Genomic DNA, 24,840 nt, shown 5'->3' with positions numbered 1-24,840 from the left:
GAATTGTCCCTCCCTTTTCACAGAGAGGCCTGACTGATCTCTCGCAACCCTGTGATAAGTTTTATATTTTTACATTATTCAAGGTCTGGAAAAAGAGGGAACTGAAAAGGACCCAAGGACATCTAAACTGTGCTTTTCATCACTGACACTGATGAATAATAACGACATTCACAGTTTTACGTAAAAACATTTTCGGAAAGGCGGGCTGAACAAGAAAATGGGTGAAAATAGAATTAGAGTGACTTCAAATATGTATGAACCAAAATAGGTGTGTTATTTTTCACGTAGACAGAATGACAAAATAAGTGCTTGATCGATAATAACCGAACTGTAAATTCATGATTCCCTGTTCCCTATTCTCCTAGCCATCCTGGGATAGTCCTGACTAGCATGAAGATTGTAAAGAAAAAAGTATATAATTATGCCAAGCTAAAAGAGAAACGAACCAGAAAGGTGAATCTCCCAAACGCACACAGCCTCAGTCTGTGTGTAAAGTTTGTGAATCCCCCTAGTATTAATTATTCATAACAATGTTAATTGGAGAAAATACCATTCAGTCACTCAGTCTGGGTGTAATCGAGCATCGACAATGTTTGTCACTGTCTCTAAATGAGGACTGCATGATTGATCAGAGACACTGGCTGATTTAAGCTTTGTTACTGAAGAAAATGTGCTTACTTATTCAGGACATTCTTATTATATTCCATGTTTATTCTGACCAGGGATTTGTTCTATGTCATTTCAGCAAGCCTCTCTGTAGTTAGAAACAGGCATTGAATTTGAATTTTATCTCTGATAAATTAAGCTAATTGATTACACCCAAATTGGGCATTTTAATTTATAGGGTTCAGATAATATTCAATAAATATAGTACCCAACATCCAATTTGGACCCAAGTTTTGATATCCGTTTACAGTACAAGTTCTTTGTTTGACAAGTAGTATGAAGCTGTGGCTTGAAGTATTGCTTTTCCATACTATGTAATGTATTCCATGTGGATCTAATACTGTTTTTTTTCTCCCTATTCCGAGAAATTAGTAATTGAAGTTTCTTGCAATATTTGCCATAAAGTAGTGTGAAAGTACCAGGTTTTAACCACTAGATGCCACTGTTCCTGCTATACTGCCACACTATTTTATCAATGTTGCCGGTCTCTTATGCTTATCAAATAGATCACAACATTTTATTTGCAACTTTGGGTAGAAAACCAATATATTTGGCTCATGATGAAAATAAATTGTGTGATCATCCTCACAATTCAAGCAAGTCCTCCATGAAAGCAAATAATTTTGTCCTTCTTTTACACTTAATCTGTGTCCAGGAAATGGCCCCTTTGTGTGTTGTTTATTCCCTTCAAAAAAGGTCTGGATTACTGTTAGACCATTCCTGCTGAACAAGCAAACCATTAGGCCACAGCAGTTCTAATGGTTTCAATGTTATGGTCTCTAATGGGGATTCCCCAGCTCTTACTTCAATGGTAAAGGGTTTAATGTCACTATTCACAATACATATAGAGCTGTTTCCTGATAATTTTATTGAAAAACACAAGACTGCCATGCCATTAATTATTTTATTAGGGTTGTCCTGACATTTTAATCCGTAGCCCATTTCTCCATTCAACTTTTGGGCTTGTAGGAAAAGTCTTCATTTGAGAATTGCATTGGGATAGCCCTCTCAGAGAGCGGCCACTTGTTGGTCTATTCAATGATAGTTGGGTTGAAGCATGAAGTTGCTATTAGGACAAACTGAATTGCTATCGTGGAGAACTGGCTTGAATTGTGAGGATGACCACACAATTAATTTTCATAATGAGGCAAATCTATTGGTTTTCTATCCAAAGTTGCAAAGGAAATGTTTGATCTATTTAATAAACAGAAGAGACCAGCAAAATAAATAAAACAGTGTGGCAGTATAGCAGGAACACAGTGGTCAAAACCTGGTACTTTAACACTACTTTATAGTAAATAATGTAAGTGACTTCAATGGCTAATTTCTCAGAACAGTGGCGGGAAAAAACACCAGCATCACAGGCAATACATTACATAGTATGAAGAAGCAATATTCCAAGTCAGAGCTTCATACTACTTGTCAAACATAGAGAACTAATAATGTATAATGGTTGTTGGGGTGGGATTGGCATTGGGTGTGGGGTCCAGGTGGTTTTTTACTATTTTGGAAGGGATTCCTCATGTTTTACTCATTGGTAGGAATACGTTTGGTCCTAATTGGATGTTGGGTAGAATATGTATTTAATATGATCTGAATTCTATAAATATAAATGGCCACTTTGGGTACTATCAGTTAGCTTAATTTCTCAGAGATCAAATTATATTTCAACAAAATAATATTTTAGGAATGCTAATCATATCTGTTCCTAAATACATAAACGATTTCAGTGTGTCGAAATCCTCTTTCTTGTGCTTTTTGAAGTGGAACGACCCCAGGTTTTTCCATTTTCAAAGAAAATAGTGCACAAGTGCTAAAAAGGATCCAAGTGCTAAAAAGGATCCAAGTGCTAAAATGGTGATAGTCTGCTAAAGAGTTATTAGACTACATATGTTATTTTTTACATTACTCACAACATGTACTGTATGACTTATAATGTGTCAATTTGATACAAAATCTGATAATGAATGACAATTCTGAGGATATATATTTGCTGGATTGGAAACATTGAAGTAAATGGTGTGGATTGAATTTTACAGTTAGTGTCTTTGTAATTAATCTCAGTCAGTAAAGGTATGGGTTTAATGGAGGGAAGGGTTTTTACTACTTGGATGTGTTCATTTTATTTCCATGTCATGTTTATTTCAGATTTTTTTTAAATGATTTATTTAAGACAAATTTGAAAAAATATCGTCATCTTTTCCACTTTATAGGTCAAGGTTAAAGTTGAGGTGAGTAAAGATGTGTGTGTCTGTCTTAAGAGTTGCAGAGTAGATAAATACACACACTTGAGCATTACAAATCATATTTTCCCTAACCTCTAAACCTACCCCTAACTTTTAACATAACCTAACCTTCATCCCAAAAACCCTAACCTTAACCCCAAAACCCTAAACCTAACCCTTAAGCTTAATATAGCATTTGAACCAATTCAAGACCTGAAACAAGTCCTGCCATTCAAGAAAGTTACTGTTTTCCTACCTTTTCAGGACATTTGGGTGAATTGTTAGAACATTAGGGTCCACATAATGTAGGACAACAACTACACACACACACACACACACATATAAAGAGGGGGGTAGCAGTGGTGCGTTGTCAGTGCGGTATTGCCATGTGATTGGGGAGTGTTTGTTATTGGTGGTGACGTTAAACCCCTCAACACCCAGACCCCTTCTCCAGTTTCCACTAGATATCACAGCCACAAATTAAAAATTGGCTATCGTGAAATATCTGAAAAACAAACATTACTTTTTTTGGCCTTAATTAAAGGTTAGGGTTCGGCATATGGTTAGCAGTGTGGTTAATGTTAGGGTTAGGTTTAAAATCACATTTAAGAAGATAAATTGTATAAATGGGCGGGGTTTATAACTTTGTGGCTGTGGTAACTTGTGACGACCTCCTCTCGGTTGTGCGATTCTGAAGCAGGTCGCCGGTCCTCAGTGTTTATCTGGTCGTCATGGCGGAGGGACGTGCAGAGCTACCGCCTCAGCCGCCGCTTCATCTATCTTTACCCCCGGCCAGCAAGCGACTGTGCTTGCGCCCGGCTCCCCGAGGGCCTGGTCCAGGGCCTGGTCCAGGTTTTCCGAACTCTCGGTTTCGCTGCCCGGAATCTCTATTGGACTGTGCGGCAAAGGCTGTAGCGGAGAAATGGGCCTTTGAGAGGGTGGAGGAGCGCTTCGAGCGGATCCCAGAGCCAGTACAGCGCCGTATAGTGTACTGGTCTTTTCCGAGGAACGAAAGGGAAATATGTATGTATTCGTCGTTTCAGTGCCGCGTCGCCGGCGAAGAGGGTCCGGCGGTAGGAACAGGGGCTCCCGCTGGATCCGGGGCTGTCCCTGGAGGGGTTACCAGTACGACGGGGGCAGCGGGCACCGGAGATGGACTGCCTTTCCGTCGGGGCATTCGGCTTTTAGAGACTGGTTGTGTGGAAAATGTCTTACAAGTCGGTAAGTGGAACAATCACAGCACTTTGCCCCTGTCCCTCTTCTCCTCTTACACGGCTTTTCAAATTAGTCTGTGCCCCTAAGCCCTAACTCGATCAAGGAAGGGTAGGCTGGCATTTAGTAATGGTATAAGTTTTTCCATGAAAACAAAAGTATGGAAAAACTGGTCTATGTTGAAGCAATTTTAGCATAAGCCGACATTAATTTGGTTCGGATCGAATTAAGTGAACGGAGTGATCTAGCCTACATTAAATTCAGATGGCTGGCTAGGCTACTCTGTTTCATTAGGAAGCCGGATACGTTGATCTGTATCAGCTCAGCTGTTAAAAAATTAAAGGGCTGTCAGTTGATAGATATTATAGCCGTTCGTTAAGTTGTAACTATTTTTGTGGTTTTACGCACACGATTTAAAACGAAGTAACATATCCATAGCCTCGATATAGCATTGACTCGCTTCACATTACGTTGTTGAGTCGATTGAGCCGACCCAGCTATCTATGTGCTGGCAACATTTCAGCACTTTTTTCCCTCCCTCGTCAAGGGCTATGGAAGGCTACCTACCCTTTCCTTGCGCTGGTGGGGGGGGTCATAACGTATCTCTGTTAGCGGCGGTTTTACACTCCATATGTTACAACTCGATTATATGTCTTTATTTGTGATAGAGGGTAGTTTATGTGAAAGACAAATACGCGTATTGGATATCTTATTATAATTAAACCAACGTAAGCCGACTCGATTCAAATCCTATATCTTTTGTTTATTTGCTCGTTGGACAGGACAAAGGACTCATAGCCAATAGTAGGTCTACGGAAAATATTTACGCAGTGTAAACCACGCATTGGACCCAACTTTGGAAGTATTCATAAAAATTGTACCATTTGTAATTTCACAAAATAATATTTGTGCTGGGAAGCGGGAAATTTGTAGTCCCACTACTACACAATAGCTTTCCAGTTGAGATGATCGATATCCGTCTCGCTTTTCCAAGGCGATCACTGCAGAATGGCAACCACTGGTTATTTTAGACAAAGGTACACTCCACAGGCTCCTCTCTCCAACGAAATATTGTTTAATTCATGTGTCTGCCACTATAACATGTAAATTATGAAGAATTGATCATTATAATCTAAACCAATGGAGGATTTGATTGAACTGTGTTTTAGGGACTAAGCCCAATATAAACATGTGGGTTTACACATCCTGAGGACTGGAAAAAGAATAAACCACGTTTTTATTGGCCAATAGTTTATAGCAGATCATCTATGTGGAAATGCTTTGATTTCATATAGTTTATGTACAGTATTACTTGACAATAATAAAAACACAACATATTAATATTCCATTCTAATAATTCTAAGAAAGCCTAATGTTCATCCAGGTATAAAGAAATATGATAGCCTATAGAAATAAATAATCACTTAAATTATGCAGACAATGTGTGTCCAACAAGAGACTGACAATTTGTGAACTCAAGGGATTTCTCTAAGAAAATGTGTGGCAGAGTGTGAAAACACAACCAATATCAGCACGGTGGAGTCTGATTTGGCATTTTAAAATAAGCTATAATGTGAGACACTTAACAGAGATAGCAGTAAATCATTGTTTTCCCCTCAAGGTCAATACAGGCCTGTGTTTACCTTTTTATTAACCAAATGGAATGCAGGTAAATGTGATTTCTATGACAGATTATTTTATCACTTGGTTTTTGTGTGATTTTTGTCTCTAACATTATCTATTTGTTTCTAACTTATGCCCAAAATATTTGGGGTACCTTAACTTTAACAGTGTTTACAGCACTGAATCTTTCTACGAAGTGCATGCATTTCTATGGTAATAACCAGCTACAGATGAGGGTTGCTTATGTCTACAAAATATTTAGGATAGTTTTCTACTTGCTCTATATGTGACTGCCAGACCTAACCAGTTCCCTGTATAAACCTAAACTTACTTAGATTTTTCATAGTGTTCCTGGTTCTCCAGGCCTCGACTTGCGGGGCATGTTGGCTGTTTATATACTAACTGCTTATATGAAGCTTTGGAGAAACATGTCTTCCGTGGAACACAGACTGGGATTTCTTCTGACTTCTTCCTTGCTTGTTTGATGGCTCACACAGTTCACGCAACTCATAGTAATACAAAACCTTGTTACCTGCATTGAGACGTTTAGCCAACTGTCAAGGACAGGAGCAGACCTGTTGCAAGCTCTCTGCGATGCCTCATGTCTGGCTGGCCCACCACTCTTTCTCCCCAGAATTGTTATTCGTATGCTGCAACAGTAAGCCCCAAAGTCCTTACTCAGTGCATTTAATGTTTTTATTTGTGTTAATGGGCGCAAACTCCTCTGCAGTCAGGATAGTTTGCATGCAAAGGCTCACAAAATAAATGATCAGTGTTTGTATTTGAGAAATGAGTTAGTATAGATGTGTTTAGCTGATGACATGAATAACAGTTTGGCCCAGATACATGCCTTTGTATGGTTCACGGTAAAGTCCCTTATTGCATGTAAACTCATCATATTGCATATATTGGCCTGTGCTCATAATCTACTCAGTCAGGGCTTTAGTCATAATTAGAATAATCACAGATAGTTGTGTGTGTGTGTAATCCCCCCCCATCCCCCGCACATGCCTAAGCAGCCTCCTCATCGCCCCCCACGCCAGGCAGTCTGATAAAGTCCTCAGAGAGGAGGTTCCAGCTTTGAGTCAGGCTTCAGGATTATTGGGTCATGCTTTGTTACCCAGCTGTAGAAAAAGCACTTGTTCACAGAAGGGGGAGGAGGGAGGGTGTGTGGTGGGGTGGTGAATGCTATAAGCACGGTCCTCTCTCTACCTCACCATGTTGTTGCATAAAGCCCTAATAGGTCCCCTTTGAAGCTTCACTGACTTCAAGTTTTAATGTCACGCGCACAAGTACCGTGAAATGCCTTTGTTGCAAACTCTAAACCCCACAATACAGTAATCAATATCAGTGTAGTCCTAAAAATAACACAAGGTAGAACAATAAACACACAGGAAATACAAATAAGTACACAAGAAAGTAAAGCTATATACATGTTCAGTTTCAATACCATATTTACAATGTGCAGGGATACCGAGTGGTAGATACTGTATGTGTATGGGTGAGGTGGCTAGGCATCGGGAGGCATGGAAAAACAGAGAAGCAGCGTAAATGAAGATTGTATGTGAGTGCATGTGTGTAGAATCAGTATAAATGTGTGTGCATGTTATGTGTGTGTTGGAGTATCAGTGTGCATGAGTGTGTAGAGTCCTTCAGGTGTGCATGGAGACAGTACAAAAATAAAAACTAGAGACGCTGGGCATCCCGGGTGGCGCATAGGTCTAAGGCACTGCATCGCAGTGCTTGAGGCATCACTACGGACCTGGGTTTGATCCCAGGCCGTGACACAACTGGCCGTGACCGGGAGTCCCTTAGGGCGGCTCACAATTGGCCCAGCGTCATCCAGGTTAGGGGAGGGTTTGTCATGGGGGGCTTTACTTGGCTCATCGTGCTCTAGTGACTCCTTGTGGTGGGACGGGCGCCTGCAGGCTGACTTCAGTCGTCAGTTGAACAGTGTTTCCGACGACACGTTGGCGCAGCTGGCTTCCGGTTTAAGCGGGCAGGTGTTAAGAAGCACCGAAGGGTCATGTTTTGGAGGACGCATGACTCGACCTTCACCTCCCGAGCTCGTTGGGGAGTTGCAGTGATGAGACAAGATCACAAATGGATATCACGAAAAGGGGGAGGGAACGAGGCAAAGCAAAGTTTCTGCAGGATTATGCTTCAACAATTTAGCTCTTGAGATTCCTGCGAATCCGTGTGTGGCTTCTGGTCTGTAGAGAGGGTTTAAGTAAAAGGAAGTGACTGAACGTAGCCAGGTCCATTCCTAGTCATTGATGATGCACCTCGGCCATGACTCAAACAGGAGTCACTCCCCCTCTTGGGTTTCTGTGTGGCAGGGTGCAGGCCAAATTTGATCGTGCCTTTTTGGGTGGTTTGTGACTTCTTTAGAAATGAGACATTGCAAAATAATTTGTTTTGAACAAGTCGATTCCATGTTAAATGCTGTGGGGAGACAGCAGTCTGTCTTTTTTTCTCTGTCCCTTTCTGTTACATTTTGGCACTTCTACTTCCCTCCTACAAAATGGAAACTCTACCCATTTTACTAATGATGAGCCCATAGTGCCTGCGTTGTTTGATGGACATGCTTATCTTACAGGTGCCTGTCATATTGGACATATTACTTAGCTATATAGTGTCCATTATTTGTTTTAGATGCAGACACCTATTCTATAGTGCCCTAATGTTTCTAGTTCTTGTCGGTTTTGAGGCAGATATTAATTTGTTGCTCCTCAGTGATGTCACTACTGAAAACTGTCATCTTTGTATTCTGGGCCAAATCTTACTCAGAACCTATACAAGTTTAACAAGGGACCACTAATTCTGAGCCGTCTCTCAACGCCCAGACAGACAATATTTAATCAAGACAATTAATTCCATGCATGCAAGTTTCAAAGAAAATCAGTAAAACAAATCTGCTCTTTACAGTTATTAGCAGTCTCAGGTTTGAAGGACACAGTCATTAAAAGCCTTTTCTGTCTCTGTCAAAGGAGGAAATTAATTTGGTCTGGGGAGGGGTGGGGGGGTGGGGCTTAAGTATGTAAATGCTTTAATCAGGGGAGAGCACAAAATGTTCATTCTGATAGAGAAAGGTGAACACACACACAGACTCTATAGTAGCTAGGCCTACACAATGTTGTTATGAAGTTGTAGGAATGTGTTATGTGAGCTGTAGTGTCTGACACGGAGTACAGACCATGTAGAAGAGGGACCATGTTGACTCTAGCTATCCTCTTACATGCCACATATATTCTCCCCCAGGGCCCCCAGCACTGCTTCTTGTTTCCATGTGTTACGGTGGAACTAAATGATAACCAGCTACAGCACCATCCACATTCCACCCCTCTCATCTAACACGTGTTATCTGTAGTGGTTTCATAGCAACGATTTACCTTGGGCTCTGTACATTCTCACATACTAAAAATCAATAATAAGCGACCTTGCCTTTGCTGTTGATGCCCACCGCCTGCCTGGCGATACCCTCTGATTGACTTTATCAGTAATACACACTGCTCAGCACAGATCCCATGTGTCTTCAAATCAAACCACATTGTATTTGTCACGTGCGCTGAATACAACAGGTAGGCCTTACCGGAAATGCTTACTTTACAAGCCCTTAACCAACAATGCTGAATTTAAAAAAAAGTAAGTACAAAAATATTTGCCAAAAAGAGTAACACACTAAAATACCAAACAATGAGGCTATGTACAGGGGGTATAGGTTAGTCGAGGTAATGTGTATGTAGGTATGGATAAAGTGACTACGCATAGATAATAAACAGTGAGTAGCAGCAGAGTAAAAAAGGGGTCAATGCAAATAGTCTAGGTAGCCATTTTATTAATTGTTTAGCAGTCTAATGGCTTGGGGGTAGAAGCTGTTATAGGCTTTACGGGCCTGACTTGTGTAAGCGTGGTAGAACATGGAGCTACAGGGAGCAATGGGGTTATTCATTCCACTGTCTGTCACTGATTTGTAGCTTCCACCACATTGCTAGGCTGGCTCTACCTCCTAGCCAGGGGTAAGGTTTAGATATCACCTCTTCTCCACTCCTCTCTGGCTGCCGTGGCCGGGCCCCATGCACATACCTGCTGATGTGTCGTGTGTCAGTCACTAAACATGCTGCCTTTATGTGTTTTATTGGAGCTAACAGCTTGCCGTAGCGCACACATGCACTGTTCCCTGATCAAATACAAAACACAGGCTCGAGAAAATAACTGTAAAAGTTCCTATTGAAGTCATCATGCCTCTATGGTGAGCTGTTTGTTCTCACACCAGCAGGTATGTATTGTACAGTTATCACAAGGTGACTGCTGCTGCAATGTGACTCATTGTGACCAGTTTAGAGATTATTATTGAGCTACATTCAACCTCAACCGCCGGCCAGGTTTTATTATATCTACATGGAGCCAAAAGGTTTCCTGCCCGTTCCTGGATGAGAGACAAATGTGTAATAATGATTGATTATGGATTTTTATTTTGTATTCACGTTTGGCTGTGGTGTATCGCTGTCATTGTAAGATGAGCATACAGGGAAAGCTGCTAGACTTTAAAGAGTAAGCCCTCAGACAGGTCTATTGTGGCCTCATTTGGTTGTAATTGCCTAACAAATGCAAAAGAACACCAGGGGTAACAAAAAGCCAAGGAATGGAAAAAGCAGTTGGGATACACAATTACATTGAATAGAGAGTAGGGAGAGATTATCAACTCATATCCTGGGCTGCTATAAGATTGTGCGTAGCCAAGCAAAAAAAATCCCAATGCCTTCCTTTCTGTCCCAGTCTTCACATTTTGCCGTAGAGTATGGCATCTGAGCTGGGAATGTAGCATAAAACTGGGAGAGGAGGAACTGCAGCCACAGAGCAACCAGCCTCTCCCATACAAGCCTTTTATCCAGCTGAGTTTTTGTTTTGCTGGGGGGTTTTGTGGCCAGTTCACATGGAAACTTAATTTTCTCTGTCTGGACTGCAGGGAAGGATAATGTATTGAAGAAAGGGTCAACTCTCCTGCCAAAGGGTAGAAGACACAAAGAAAAAGGAGCGACACAGGCCTCTGTGCAGTCAGAGGTTAAAAAACCTTTATTTAAGTCAGTTAAGAAGCTTATGCTCCCAGTTAAGAACAAATTCTTATTTACAATGACAGCCTACAGGTGAACAATGGGTTAACTGCCTTGTTCAGGGGCAGAATGACATATTTTTACCATGTCAGCTCAGGGATTTGACCCAGCAACCTTTCGGTTACTGGCCCAACGCTCTAACCACTAGGCTACCTGCCGCCACTTAGCACATTTCTGATGGGGAGACAGACAGAGATTGTTGCTAAGATGTTTTAGCTTTTGGTGCACTTTAAGATCCCTGCTTAATTTTATTGACTCAATCCATTTCCAGTGTTTCACTGAATGAATGTGCTACATCTGTTTCTACTGAATATTGATCAAAACGAACAGATTCCATGCATGGTATGGCCACAAAGTAGTGGTCACATTTGCACACATTTTGTTTTCCAAAGCCACTTGATGCCCATTTGTCTGTCTGGGCTTTTTTTAAATTAGATTCCGTCTGAGTTTAATGTCAGTATTCCCCTCATTGCTTCTTATTGAAATTCCCCTCATTGATTGAATTAGTTGTCTTTACTGGAAGCTGAAGGTATGGTTCAAGGATATCTCTACTAATGGCTGTCCATATAAATGATAAACTATGGCCCTGTCTCTGTAGTTTGATTGCTCTAGAGACTGAGGTATGCACCCCAAATGGTGCCCTATACTCTATATAGTGCACTACTTTTGATTGTGGCCCCTGGTCGAAAGTACTGCACCATGTAGGGTATAGGGTGCCATTTGGGGCGCATGCCTGGGATGAGGTACAGATTGCAAGATGAGCATCAAGGATTTTCTCAGCCAATTAGATTTGACCTTTTAACTCTGTCCATTAGAGCTGTGTTCAGTCACCATTGTTTGTTCTGTGAGGAAGAGCAAATGGGTAAATCCATTTGAATTCAATCACTTTTTGACAGCACCCCCTTTGATTTGAACGAAACCTTCCATACCTATTGACATTGTAGAAGTGCTCAGAAAGGGGCTTTTCGGGCCTGAATGCCAAAACATTAATGTGATAAAGGTGCTCAATGTCGACCAATTTTGTATACCTCACCATACCATGAGAAATCCATATCTTCATCACTGGAAAAGATAAACAGCTGAGATTTGATATATTTTAAAAGCTTACAAACAGGGCTGTTTGGTCATTTATTGAGAAAAAAAGTTTTAAAAAAATAATGCAATCTTAAACGTCAAGGATCTAAAAACCTGTGAACTCTGTCTCCCCCCCCCCCCTATATGGGAATATGTTGCATCTTAGACCTTCATTTACATACCCTCAGAGTCAATTTACATACACTTGGTTAGCGTATGCCAACGTAACTGTCATGAGAATCCATAATAAATAGCAGTGGTGCAAAGTACTTCAGTAAAATCATTTAGAGTACTAGTTCTTTGGGGTATCTGTACTTTACTACTTATATTTTTCACAACTTTTACTTTACTACTTATATTTTTCACAACTTTTACTTCACTACATTCCTGACGAAAATATTGTACTTTTTACATTTTCTGCGACAACCCAAATAATTCGTTACATTTTGAATGCTTAGACGGACAGGGAAATGGTGAAATTGCCGCACATATCAAGAGAATGCGTGGTCATCCCTACGGCCTATGGCCTGGCGGACTCACCAAACACAAATGCATCTTTTGTAAATAATGTCTGAGTGTTGGAGTATGCCCCTGACTATCCGTACATTTTCAAAATAAGAAAATGGTGCTGTCTGCTTTGCTTAATATAAGGAATTTGAAATGATGTATACTTTTTACTTCTACTTTTGATACTTAAGTATATTTGTGCAATTAACATTTACTTTTGATACTTAAGTATATTTAAAACCAAAGAGTTTTAGACTTTTACTTACGTAAATAGAAGTAAAAGTCTCTATACCTTTACTCAAGTATGACAATTGGATACTTTTTCCACCAGTGATAAATAGTTGTATTTGTTATGTTCGCTATGTAGCCCTTGCAAATTATTGTTGTGTGTTCCTTTTGACTCGCCCGTAACACGCGCTCCAGCAGGTATATTTCACTGGTCACCCCCAAAGCCAACTCATCCTTTGGCCGCCTTTCCTTCCAGTTCTCTGCTGCCAGTGACTAGAACGAATCTCAAAAATCACTGAAGCTGGAGTCTTATATCTCCCTCACTAACTTTAAACATCAGCTGTCAGAGCAGCTTACCGATCATTGCACCTGTACACAGCCCATCTGTAAATAGCCCACCCAACTACCTCATCCCCATATTGTTATTTATTTTTTTGCTCCTTTGCACCCCAGTATCTCTACTTACATATTCATCTTCTGGACATCTACCACTCCAGTGTTAATGCTAAATTGTAATTATTTCACCACTATGGCCTATTTATTGCCCTACCTCCCTAATCTTACTACATTTGCACACACTGTATATGGATTTTTCTATTGTGTTATTGACTGTACGTTTGTTTATCCCATGTGTAACTCTGTGTTGTTTGCGTCGCACTGCTTTGCTTTATCTTGGCCAGGCCGCAGTTGTAAATGAGAACTTGTTCTCAACTGGCCTACCTGGTGAAATAAAATACATGTCCTATAGGAGCCACCTAATACACCCGAGCAGTTTATAAAGAATGTAACTAGTCTCGTTCTTTCTACATAACAGTATTCTCTCTTGAAATGGGACTTCATCGAGTTTCCCAGCCATAGCCTGCCTAGGCTATATGTCTGTGATGGAAATCAACACCGGTAGGCATATCATTATTGTTTTCAAATATGTATTGTTGGCACTAAACTACACTAATAGACACTTTTTAAACTATACATTTCACAATTGCAGATGTAACAATGCACAAGCAGTCTATTTGCTTCACGTAGCCATGATAAAAAAAAACAGATTTGATGGCGTTGATGATCGCGGCCCGTCGGTTCTCTCATTCACAACTGTGCTTTCTAATTCCAGCACATGTTCGTTAACACACGGAAAAAATAAATACACTTTTTAGATCATTTCGGTTAAACGTAAAAAATAAAGACGGCCAATTTGTATATACATTTTTCAATCTTGAAATTCTAACCGTTTTTAATCTTTTAAATGGTATTATACTCAACCGTTTTATATTTTCCAGTGATTAAGACACGGATGCCTTATGGTATGATATGCAAAATGGGTCAGCTTTGAGCCATCTCCTGAATGTTTTGGCATTCAGGTCCAGGAAGTCTCTTTCTGAGCACTCTTTCCATGAGCAAACGTGTATGGAAAGTTTTGTTTAAATCTAAAGTGATTCTGGCAAAAAGTGATTGAACTCATACGGATTTACACAAATGTCAATGTCACAGACCTAGGGCTGTTACAGTTCTAACTCTTCAACCTTTCAGTAGAAATGAAACAATTTCCCCCCAGACCTGAAAGGCAATGAGTAATGCTATTTGTAGTAATTTGAACCGATTTTGATTAGAAACAGACAGTTTCCCTTTAACATTTTGTCTTACAAAACAGGCAGTTACTATTGCAATGGTCACATGTGGTGCACTGAGGTTCTTGACAATGCAGTGCTATTACTATAAACAAGACAGAAACTGCAGCCCATAGCAATTCATTGTGGAGCGCATCAGCATGGTGTTCTGTAAAGCCTTTTCCAGTTGTCATAGGAAATGTCTCTTAAGTGCTTCAGCATTACAATTGCTGATAGTTAAGTGAGAGAAAAGAGAATAAAATGGCAATGTGAATTGTGTGGATTCCACCTCTGTGGTCTTGAGTTTAACCGTGTCCTCTCTGAATTCATAGGTGTTCATGTGAGTGAGGTGTTTAACAGATGAAAACAACCTATTATCGTAGAGCTTTAGAGTCTGCTAGCAACTCTACGCTAGCATCGCTCTGTTGTCAGTTTTTAGGTCGACGCCAGAGACGGGGGAGGGAATATCTAGGTCTAGGTGATTCAGAGTAGTTAAAGCCAGTTCCTGTTTTTGCTTAGAAAAATGGCACTCCCTATTAAATATTAATAGCCTCCTCAAGCTAAACACTTGCCTCTCTCACTCTCTCTTCTGCCTACCAGCTCTCTTTTTCAATATGGGCTAATGACAGGCCTGTGTTTCCCTGCAGTGGCTCTGCTGATTTGACCCATTAGGCACTTGGTTCTCGCAGGCAGGCATCTGAATGAACAGATGACTGCAGAAAAAGGGGTGGAGGGCAGAGGAGGAGTGGGGAGAGAGGGGAAGGAAAAAATAACTAAAAGGCAAATATGAAAGGCAGAGTAAATAAGCAACCTGTCACCTCCCCCACAAGTGATGACAAAAACAGCTAAAGTGCCCCGGCGAAGGAAGCTGGCAACAGAGACGCCTCATTAGGCTCCCCCAGCTCACCCTGAGACTCTGCACAGGAGGGAGGAAGTACCACACCATGCAAAGTGCATCAGCAGACAGACACGCCAACATGCAGAGGGAGAGAGTGGACAGGACAGCCAGCTCCCCTCTCCGCTCGCCCCTCTTTCCCATGATTCATGTGGGAAACATCTGCAGGGCTTTGTCTGGACCCTAGCCCCCTCGCTCTCTTTTACCAGCCCCTAACCCCAAGTTGCACCTCTTCCCCTCCAACTTCCCGGCTTCGCCCGGTCACTCGGCTCCAAAACAAAGGTCCTGCGGCGCAGTCTGGAAATGTAATCCAACATGGCCTCTGACTGATGCCCGGCAGTGGAAGGAGACAGTGGTGGAACTTACTGGATGTGTCAGAAATAGCACCTGATTCCCTATGTAGTACACTACTTTTGACCAGGGCCTATATGTCCTGGTCAAAAGTAGTGCTTTATATAGGGAATACTGTGCTGTTTCAGACGGAGCCATTGGCTCGGCTCAGTCCAACCATTTCAGATGAAGTCAGCCCCCCCCCCCCCCCCCGTTATGAAACCAAACCACAAAGTTGGCTGTATAAGCTCAGCTCAGGAAGTACATTATAGTGACTCCTCTGGACATTTATAAATGGTACTGGTATTCCCCTGTCATTTATACCGAACCGGTACTTGAGAACATACTCCCTCCTCCACCCGGGTGAGTGTGTGTGTGTGTGTGAGTGTGTGTGAGTGTGTGTGTGTGGTTCAATGGAGGGGATTCTGATAGTTGTCATGGTGTAACAGGATCAGTTGGCCTCCACCCCAGCGCCCCTAGAGCTCCAGCCTTCCCCATACTGGGCCACTGTGGAGCTGTTAGTAGGAATGGCTGCCTGACCTTGGCTGCTGTACCTCAGTGGGCTGGGCAGAGGCCCCACTATCTCCAGAGCATGACTCCCTTCAGAGATAAAGCTCCTAAAAGGGGGGAACCCACCCCAGCCTCAGGTCTGTAATGCCCACACCCACTACCACCACCTCAATCCCTAAACTCCTCTTACTGAGCACATAATTATTATAAAGCAGTAGTAAGGCTGTTTATAAGCATGGTTACTACATTTAAGCAATAAGGCCCGAGGAGGTGTGGTGGATATAGCCAATATACCACGGCTAAGGGCTGTTCTTATGCATGACGCATTGTGGAGTGCCTGGATACAGCCCTTAGCTGTGGCATATTGGCCATATACCACAAACCCCCCGAGGTGCCTTATTGCTATTATAAACTGGTTACCAGCGTAACTAGAGCAGTAGAAATACAAGTTTTGTCATACCTGTCTGATATACCACGGCGGTCAGCCAATCAGCATTCGGGGTTCAAACCATCCAGTTTATACTTTACATTATATTCTGCATATACATTAAAGCCCAGTTATTGACTGACTGGTAACCCACAGGTAAGGTTTATGCAGTAAGTAATGCAGAGGTAGCCAGGCCGGCGCGGCTGACTGGTCAATCATTCATCAGCACTCCTCAACAGGCACTTATTGAAATTTCAAATATGGATTTTTGTGGTTAATATCTACCATTAGTAGTTACTCACAGCTGTAGAAACATTTCAACAATTAGGCCAGGCAGGCCGTTTGAATCAATGGTGCCACGTGAGCACTGAATGGCATGTTAGTTTTAGTGTTTTCAGGGCGTGTAAGTGGCTAGCTAAATACAGTAGTCCAACTTGTTCTGTTGACACTGTTGCTGTGGTGGGGTTGAGGGTAGAAAGGAAGCGATATCTTCTCTCTGGCATCATATATTGGACGCCCCCCCCCCTCCCCCCCCACAGTCACAATCCCACTGTATCCCCCCACCACCACTATTGATATAAAATTCACATTTTCACCTAGTTTCATTTTGCCTCAGAAAAGAGGGGCGTGGCACGCTAAGCACTTTTTGTGCTGCGGCAGCAGACAGAAGCAGCCAGTGTGTGTGTGTCTGAACAGTGTAAATCAGTGTTGAAAGTGTTGTGCGTTATCTTGGGGATGGAACTGCCTGCTGCAACAATAGGATTACAGCACAACGGGTGAAAGAAGCAATTAAACATTAAGCGATCAGATTCCCTCAAGGGCACTTTATTTCTGAAGTTCCCTCTCTCCTAATACAGTCTTTCATATCCTCTTGAGCCATAGGGGTAGTGGTGGGTCGTAATCTGAAAGGTTTCTGACAGGTAGACACATGGCTTGATGAAGGGACCAGGCTGTGAGCTCTGGAACATATTTCATGCTGGCTGGATGACAATAGTATTGCAGTGATAAAGAGACTGCATTAATGTCAATTCAGACACCATGTCTGAACCAATCATTTCCCTTTTTACGACTCCCTCTGATGCTGTGAAGGCCAGATAAGAACTTTCAACGTGAAGGGTGTGTGTGTGTGTGTGTGTGTGTGTTTTTACAATTGTTCCGCAATCTCTTAACTCTTACCAATCTCTTACCTTTATGTCAAATGATAAACTATTACTTTGACTCCAAATGTGATTTTAGTCCTCATGGAAACTGGATCTATACAGAGAATGTAGCAGAAGGATAGATTTCTATGGCAGTACATTGAGGTTTAGAATGATAGATTTCTATGGCAGTACATTGAGGTTTAGAATGATAGATTTCTATGGCAGTACATTGAGGTTTAGAATGATAGATTTCTATGGCAGTACATTGAGGTTTAGAATGATAGATTTCTATGGCAGTACATTGAGGTTTAGAATGATAGATTTCTATGGCAGTACATTGAGGTTTAGAATGATAGATTTCTATAGCAGTACATTCAGTATACTCAAGTGATCCAATCTGGCAGCCCCGTACACCATTTGTTTTCATCAACAGTAAATGCCGCATTATCCTAGAGCCACACAAAGGCTGGCTGATGAAAGGCTATGGCTGTGCCCTTGCTCATCACACACACACAACTGAACCTGGCTGAAAACAGGTGTCCCTCCCTGACCGACCATGGCTACATGGGGCTGAGGAGACGAGGTTTCGCACTGAAAGAGAGAGAAAAAAAAACATTGAGGGAAATATTCATGACCGCTACCTTTCATCATCTCTTGATTCTGGGGGCTGTGAAAAGGAGAGAGTGAGAGAGAGAAAAGGAAAAACGTCAAGTAAATCAGTGAGTGATTGAAGAGGCCTTTCCTGGATAATTCAGTTTGATTGGAGTCTCAGGCTGTCATTACTGACCCTGCCCAACACGGAGAGGAGAAGGAAGGCCCCTGCCTGACTCTCTCTGTCTCTTTAGAGCCGCTCCACACCACAGCCCTCTCCCTGGCCCTTTTGTCCTCTCATCTTCCTTCCCTAGTCACCTCCTTTATTCTGTCCATCACGGCTGGTCTCTGCCATTAGAGGTAGCAGGAGCCTTTGCACCCTGATGGTGATGCTGGACCTCACCTTGGGCATAATGGTGTCAGTTAGAGTTGACGAGGGGGTATTTTCACTTCTTTCCTGCTTTCAGAATGATAGGTTTCCGATAATTGTCATCTGTGAAAAGCATTTTAAACATTATTTTGACCATATTAACGGAAGCCATTAAGCATGACTTCCTATGTGGTTTCCTTGTGATTTCACCTGTTTTCCGTCTACTTTTGTCCTATTTGTCACACATACCCATACACTTGAGGAAACAAGGCTATTATTATGCTCAATTCTAAGTTGTTTATCTCCTCATTAACACGCTCAACAAGCAAAACAACAACACAAATGTTTGTCTAATTATGGATAATCCCGTCCTATTTTAGTGTGGTGTCCTTTTGTGTGTCAGAACAGTCTTCCTCCGCTTTGAAAGTGTGCCATGCTATCCACAGCAGTCATGCTGGGAACTCCCCCGGGTAATGCAGTCTGGAGACCAGTAGTGATGCTTTGAAACACATGCTCCAAGAACTACCATCAGACCTGCTCAATTGTCCAGTCCCACCCCTTCCTCCCTCCCTGCCTTTCTGTCAAGTCCAACATAATTGGGCCAGCCAAACACCGAGCTAATTGTGCTACTAACCTCATCTCTCCTCATTACTACTGGAATTGACCTAGTAAAGTACAGTAGAATAGTCTTTGTCTGTTGCTAGGTGACTTTGAGGCCAGTACTAGTAAAAAGAGGGCTGTCCTGCTACTGCTAGCCTTGGTTAGTGATTCAAGCTTTAAAGAATGTCTTTGACATAGAAGACTATACAACAAGCTCATATTTCCATTCAGTACCACTGTCTGACAGTGGACGCTATACCTGAGGTAGAAGTAAGACAAAGCTAATGCGTGAGTTAATCTCTTAGCCTCTCTCGTATTCCCAGTAGTCCTCCGGGTCATGTATTTCTGGGGAAAAGGGGTTGTCCCTCCCTGTCTCCCTGCTCTCCCTCGGGTCCTCACGCGCCATAGGGGTTAAACCCGCCTCAAATGGTGCACATGTGTCATAAACACTCCCTGAGCTTTGAAGTCAATTGAGCTCCTACAATGGTCGCCTGCCTCTCAAGTTCCCCCAGTTTGCAAACCTAGAGGCCTCTCTTGTATATCAAGCAGCCTTTGTGCCAGCCCCAACGTCAAAGTATACAGTCTCACTCCAGTTATGGAACACTGGATACCTATTAAAGTCATGTCAATGGTTTATAACATAACAGTGGAGATTTACTAACTGGCCTTTTGATGCTGCTTGGCTATTTTCCACCTTCACCAGTTAGTCATCCCACTGAGCATTCAACTCCAGTCTCCATTTTTAGACATAGGCTACTGTTGTTTCATGATATGACTATTGTGGATTTCAGGTAGTTACAGAACTAGAAAGTCTTTCAACAGACCGCTAGGTCACAGCCACTCTGAAGTGCACCCAGGAATTTGTCCGCGGGGGGCTTTTTTTCCCTGTCTGATTTGTGTTCTGTCCTTGATGATTGGATGAAAAAAATCCCCCTCTCATCAAATCCCTCTATTAATATCTGCAGAGCGCCCCTCAGCCTCCCCTCCCTGCCTGCCTAGCCTGCATTATTAACAAGCCCTCTCCCAATTAAGATGGATGAGACTGCTCTTGAGGGTATTTGTTCAGGTAAGATCTCTGATTAGCATATCTGATGGATCTGCCTTCACACACTGATTAGAACCTTCCCAGAGGCCCCGGGGCCACTTTAAAGGAACCACTGCACAAATTAGACTTAGACCTAGAGCACACTGGATTGCTAAAGTAGCCTGGCCACCAATGACTGTACCCCAACCCCCTGGGCCCACTTAGCCCAACCCCAGCCCCACTGCTGCCTGCTCCCCTTCTGTGAAGAAGCTGGCTTTTCATTCATTCATTTCTTATTAGGACGTGTATAACAGGATTAGTCTTCTTAGTATTTGGGTATGTGTAGAGAGTCCCTCCCCTCCTACCACTGTAACAGTGAAGCTCCCTCCTGCAGACTGTGTGTGTGTGTGGCTACTAAATGAGGCCAGTGCTATAGGAGAAGGAAGAGTCTCCTGTGTGTGGGTGTGTGTACAGGCCAGATGGGACTTGAGCTGCCAGCCACGAGACGAGATCGCCTCCTTCCTTTAGGAGTGTGGGAGGAGACAAGCTTTCTCATTGGGCCAAGTGTAATCCTTCTAGCGCGGCTTGGATACTAGCCCTCTGTGTTTGCCAGCTCCAATGCATATCATTTCAGGATATAGTACGTCAGCCCCTGCTTGTGGCTGATTAGCCATACGGTCAAAGAATAGGCCGACCTAGTAGACAGAGTGAGGCCTGATAATGTTATCAACACAATGCCCAACCCAAATAGTCATGCAATGTCACCTATTTTTGGCGGGTGCTTTGCACTTCTCAGGATAATGCTTAATCTTAGACATTGGCCTATTCTAAGAAGGCCTACTTAGATGCTCTTTGTTTGGGCTGAGTTGCTGAAGGGCCCAGTAGTAGGCCGGCTAATCCTCCTCCAAATCTATATGTTGATACGTGTCGGAGTCTAGTGATCTGAACAGCACTCGCCCTCCGTCCGTCTGTCTGTCCAGAAAGGGGAAGAGGGACAACACGGCGAGGGTTTAAACTAGTTCAACTGGTTTTAGTTGGGCCTGTGGAATGCATCCGTGTGTGTGCACATGCTCGTGCATCTATGTGTCTTCAGTGTGTCAGCCAGAGTTGTCCTGATTGCAGCAGATAGAGCCACTCCGTGATCTACTAACCCCACCTGCCTCTAATCTAGTTCTGTGTGCTGCTGCCCGTGCCTGGCAGGCAGCTGTAGCCAACCCCTTTGTTTTGATGTCAGGTACTGCAGAGGCTAGGCTAATGAAACCCAGTCTGGCTAGCACTGCTCCCTGCCTGCTCGCTACCTGCTACCTGCTCGCTGCCTGCTCCCCGTCTGCTCGCTACCTGCTCCCCGCCTGCTCGCTACCTGCTCCCCGCCTGCTCCCCATCTGCTCGCTACCTGCTCCCCGCCTGCTCGCGGCCTGCTCCCCACCTGCCCCCCGCCTGCTCGCTGACTGCTCCCCGTCTGCTCCCCGGCTGCTCGCTACCTGCTCCCCGCCTGCTCGCTACCTGCTCCCCGCCTGCTCGCGACCTGCTCCCCGCCTGCTCCCCACCTGCTCGCTACCTGCTCCCCGCCTGCTCCCCACCTGCTCGCTACCTGCTCCCCGCCTGCTCGCTGCCTGCTCCCCGTCTGCTCCCCGCTTGCTCGCAGCCTGCTCCCCGACTGCTCCCCGCCTGCTCGCTACCTGCTCCCCACCTGCTCGCTACCTGCTCCCCGCCTAATCCCCGCTTGCTCGCAGCCTGCTCCCCGTCTGCTCGCTACCTGCTCCCCGCCTGCTCGCTGCCTGCTCCCCACCTGCTCGCTGCCTGCTAATGCCTGGCACGGGGGAGGAGCAGCCAATTAATAGCTACTGCAACACCTTGTTACTGGAGCATGAGGCTAACTGTCTGTCTGCCTGGTGGAGCATGGAGATGGGCTGAGCTGATTATCTTCGCTGTGCTTTCACAAGGGAGTTTGGTTGAAAATACTGAAAAGCATTATGTTGTGTTGCGAGGAAGTTTAGAATGTTGCTCTCTGCACTGTTAGAAGGAAGAAAGTATTTTCTTCTTTTACAGAATATCAACAGCTTTTCCTCCTCGTGATTCTCTTGTTCCTATTCCAGTCGTGGCCTGGCTGTGTTATTATTTGATTGTTTTAACCTTTATTTAACTAGGCAAGTCAGTTAAGAACAAATTCTTATTTACAATGATGGCCGACACCGGCCAAACCCGGACGACGCTCCTTCCTTTACCCTCCGACTAGTGATAATAGAGTTGGCCTCACACCCAGATACACGACAGACTAGCACACTGCCTCTTGTCCCGTTCTCCTTCCTTGCCCTGCCCTGCCCTTCTCTTTCTCTCTCTCCTTAAATCATTTTTTTCTTCTTTGTATTGTAATGCCGGAGCTTGGCTCAGTGCCCAGTTTCATCTATTGATGTCGCTTTCCCCTCCCTCCTCGGTCCGCCCTGTCTCCTCGCTCGCTCCCTCCTTCCCTTCCTCCCTCTGTTTCAGCAAAGTCCAAACTCTCCTCTTGCTGTTGCTGTGGCGAGGGAGGCAGCATGTCTCTTTGGAATGCAAACATGCACATTCCTACACGCACACGCACACACACACACACACACACACACACACACACACACACACACACACACACACACACACACACACCCAGCCCAGCATACACAGTGCCCTGGCAGCTCCGTGGGTCATTGTGTTTGGCACGTGGCCCTGGGTAGGGGGTGTGCCACCACCCTGCATCCCCTCTACCCCCTGCCTGACTCCACTGTGCCTTGGCAGACAGCTCCTGCTGAGTAAGGAACGGAGCCTCTCTCCTGCTCTCTGTCTGTATCCAGGCTAAATTGATAGGCAGCTGCCCACTTCTACAACCATACCCATGATTTAATATTCTGGAGGGCTATGGGCTTTCATTACCACACCCATGTGGTGTGGGAGTTCCAAGACTTTCTCTCCCTCCCCCTTTTGAGCAAATTATTTTTTTGCTTCCTCCTCCATGAGTTAATTATTTTTGCAAAATACCTACGTTTAATCTAGTTGTGGGATCGGCTTTCTCCCCCTCATTTCACATAGTAGCCCTCCCCTTCCCTGGCTCTCCTCTTCAGGCGATATGTCTGAACAGACAGAAACAATTCAAGGGGGAGCTTCCTGGCTTTCGATACCCCACAGCATAAAGGGGGTTTCACAATCCACATTCACATCCACATTCCTGAGCATAGTGGTGTATGATCCTCTTCCATGTGTGGGTTTAGGCTGAGCAGTGTAGCGTGGCCGGTCGCTGCCTGCCGATACAGGAAGAAGCTCTAAGCTGAGATTTGAGAGAGAGATACATAGTAGAAGGGTGCCCGGCCCTCAACTAAATGTGTGTGCCTGTCTGTGTGTGTGTGTGTGTCTGTGTGTTTGTGTCTGTGTCTGTGTGTACGTGCATTTAATTGCCTGGTGCTGGTAGTGTACTGTAGTACTAATAGAGGTGTTTGTTGTTACTGGAGTGGCCAGTGTTTGTCTAACAGCCTGCCCGGTCCTAGTCAGGTCTGTAATCAGGTAAAAAACGACGTTTTAATAACAGGGTGGGAGAGAGCAGCTAGCCAGCCTAGAGCTTTTCTTTTGCCCATTCCTCCCATTTATCCACTTTGGTGAAGAAAAAAAGAAGAAAGAAAACGAAATTTGAAAAACATCCCCACTTCTCACAAGGAAGGAAGAGAAAGTAGTTTGAATATGGACCCTGTTGAAATCAGGCTTTTCTGCTTCGCTGTATCCCCCAGCTAACAGCTAACTCCCCCAAGGACGATCACCGGCCAAGTCAGGCGAGTCCAACTGGCGCTTGCCCAGTCCACAGCGTACGTTGTTGTTAGGGCTTGGTGTCTTTTTGTGATGGCAGCGACCTTAATGTGAAGAGGGAGGGACTGGGAGGAGGTGAACAGAACAGCCCTGTGTTATAACTAAGCCATGTAGTTGAGATGACTGTGCCACTGTGGTTAATGGCACCTGAAAGAAAACAAAGTTGCCACCGTCTGAAGCTAGTTCAGGTTATTACTAACATAGAATGACATATAGTATCCAATCAGAAAGCAGCTCATTTATTGGATCTCTGTTGTCACTGCCCTTTACCATTGGGTTTAAGTCTGGGTCTGTGTGACTCTGCATGGAAAACATCTCCATTCACTGCAGTAGGATAGTCATGGGTCTTTAGGCGACAGAAGGTTATTACATGCTAAAGAGACCGAATGTCGGGAAAAGTTTCTCCGTTTCATTAATCGGTGGAGAGGAGGCGGGTTCAAGCCAAATCAGAGAAGTTGATTTGCTGGCTGTCTCTCTGTGGTGACCTCTCATAGGTGAGGCTCTTTAACCAGTCTGGAGTGCTGCTTTATGAATATTCACCACAGCATCCCCGGTGACCAAAGCAGTGTTTAAATCTACATAATTTGTCTTTAAGTGCCTTTCAGATGGCCTTTTCCTTTCTGTCGCTCTCCAGAAAAGGAGCCATGCTTATTAATCAAGCTCTCTTTGTGAGAGAACGCTACGGCTGGTCCAAAAGCTACTCAAACGCTCCTGCTGGAATGAAGGCACAGGTCATTTTTAAAGCACTTGTATCAATGTCCATTCTCTTCAAGTAGAGCTTAAATGAGAAGCATTGGAGTACAGGGGGGAAAGCTGTGGAGCGAATGGTAGGTAATAGGTGTATGTAGTGGAGTGTATATTTGAATGACT

General features: G+C 43.7%; 1 protein-coding gene across 2 annotated transcripts in view; it reads left to right on the top strand.

The window, feature by feature from the left end:
• Positions 1-3,579: 3,579 nt before the first annotated feature.
• The window catches only part of LOC109871754 (zinc finger SWIM domain-containing protein 5-like), a 48,494-nt gene continuing 27,233 nt past the window's right edge, over positions 3,580-24,840 (top strand). Inside the window, exon 1 of one of the 2 annotated variants that reach the window (XM_020462738.2) lies at positions 3,580-4,112. In XM_020462738.2, coding sequence (XP_020318327.2) covers positions 3,623-4,112 — 490 coding nt within the window. In that variant the 5' untranslated portion in view covers positions 3,580-3,622. The remainder of the gene's footprint in view (positions 4,113-24,840) is intronic. The other variant, XM_020462737.2, reaches the window with a different exon arrangement.

This window comes from Oncorhynchus kisutch, linkage group LG27 (genome assembly GCF_002021735.2).
Source record: "Oncorhynchus kisutch isolate 150728-3 linkage group LG27, Okis_V2, whole genome shotgun sequence".
Taxonomy (NCBI): Eukaryota; Metazoa; Chordata; class Actinopteri; order Salmoniformes; family Salmonidae; genus Oncorhynchus; species Oncorhynchus kisutch.
Note: the sequence above shows the minus strand (reverse complement) of the source record. Positions and strands in the feature narration are given on the sequence as shown.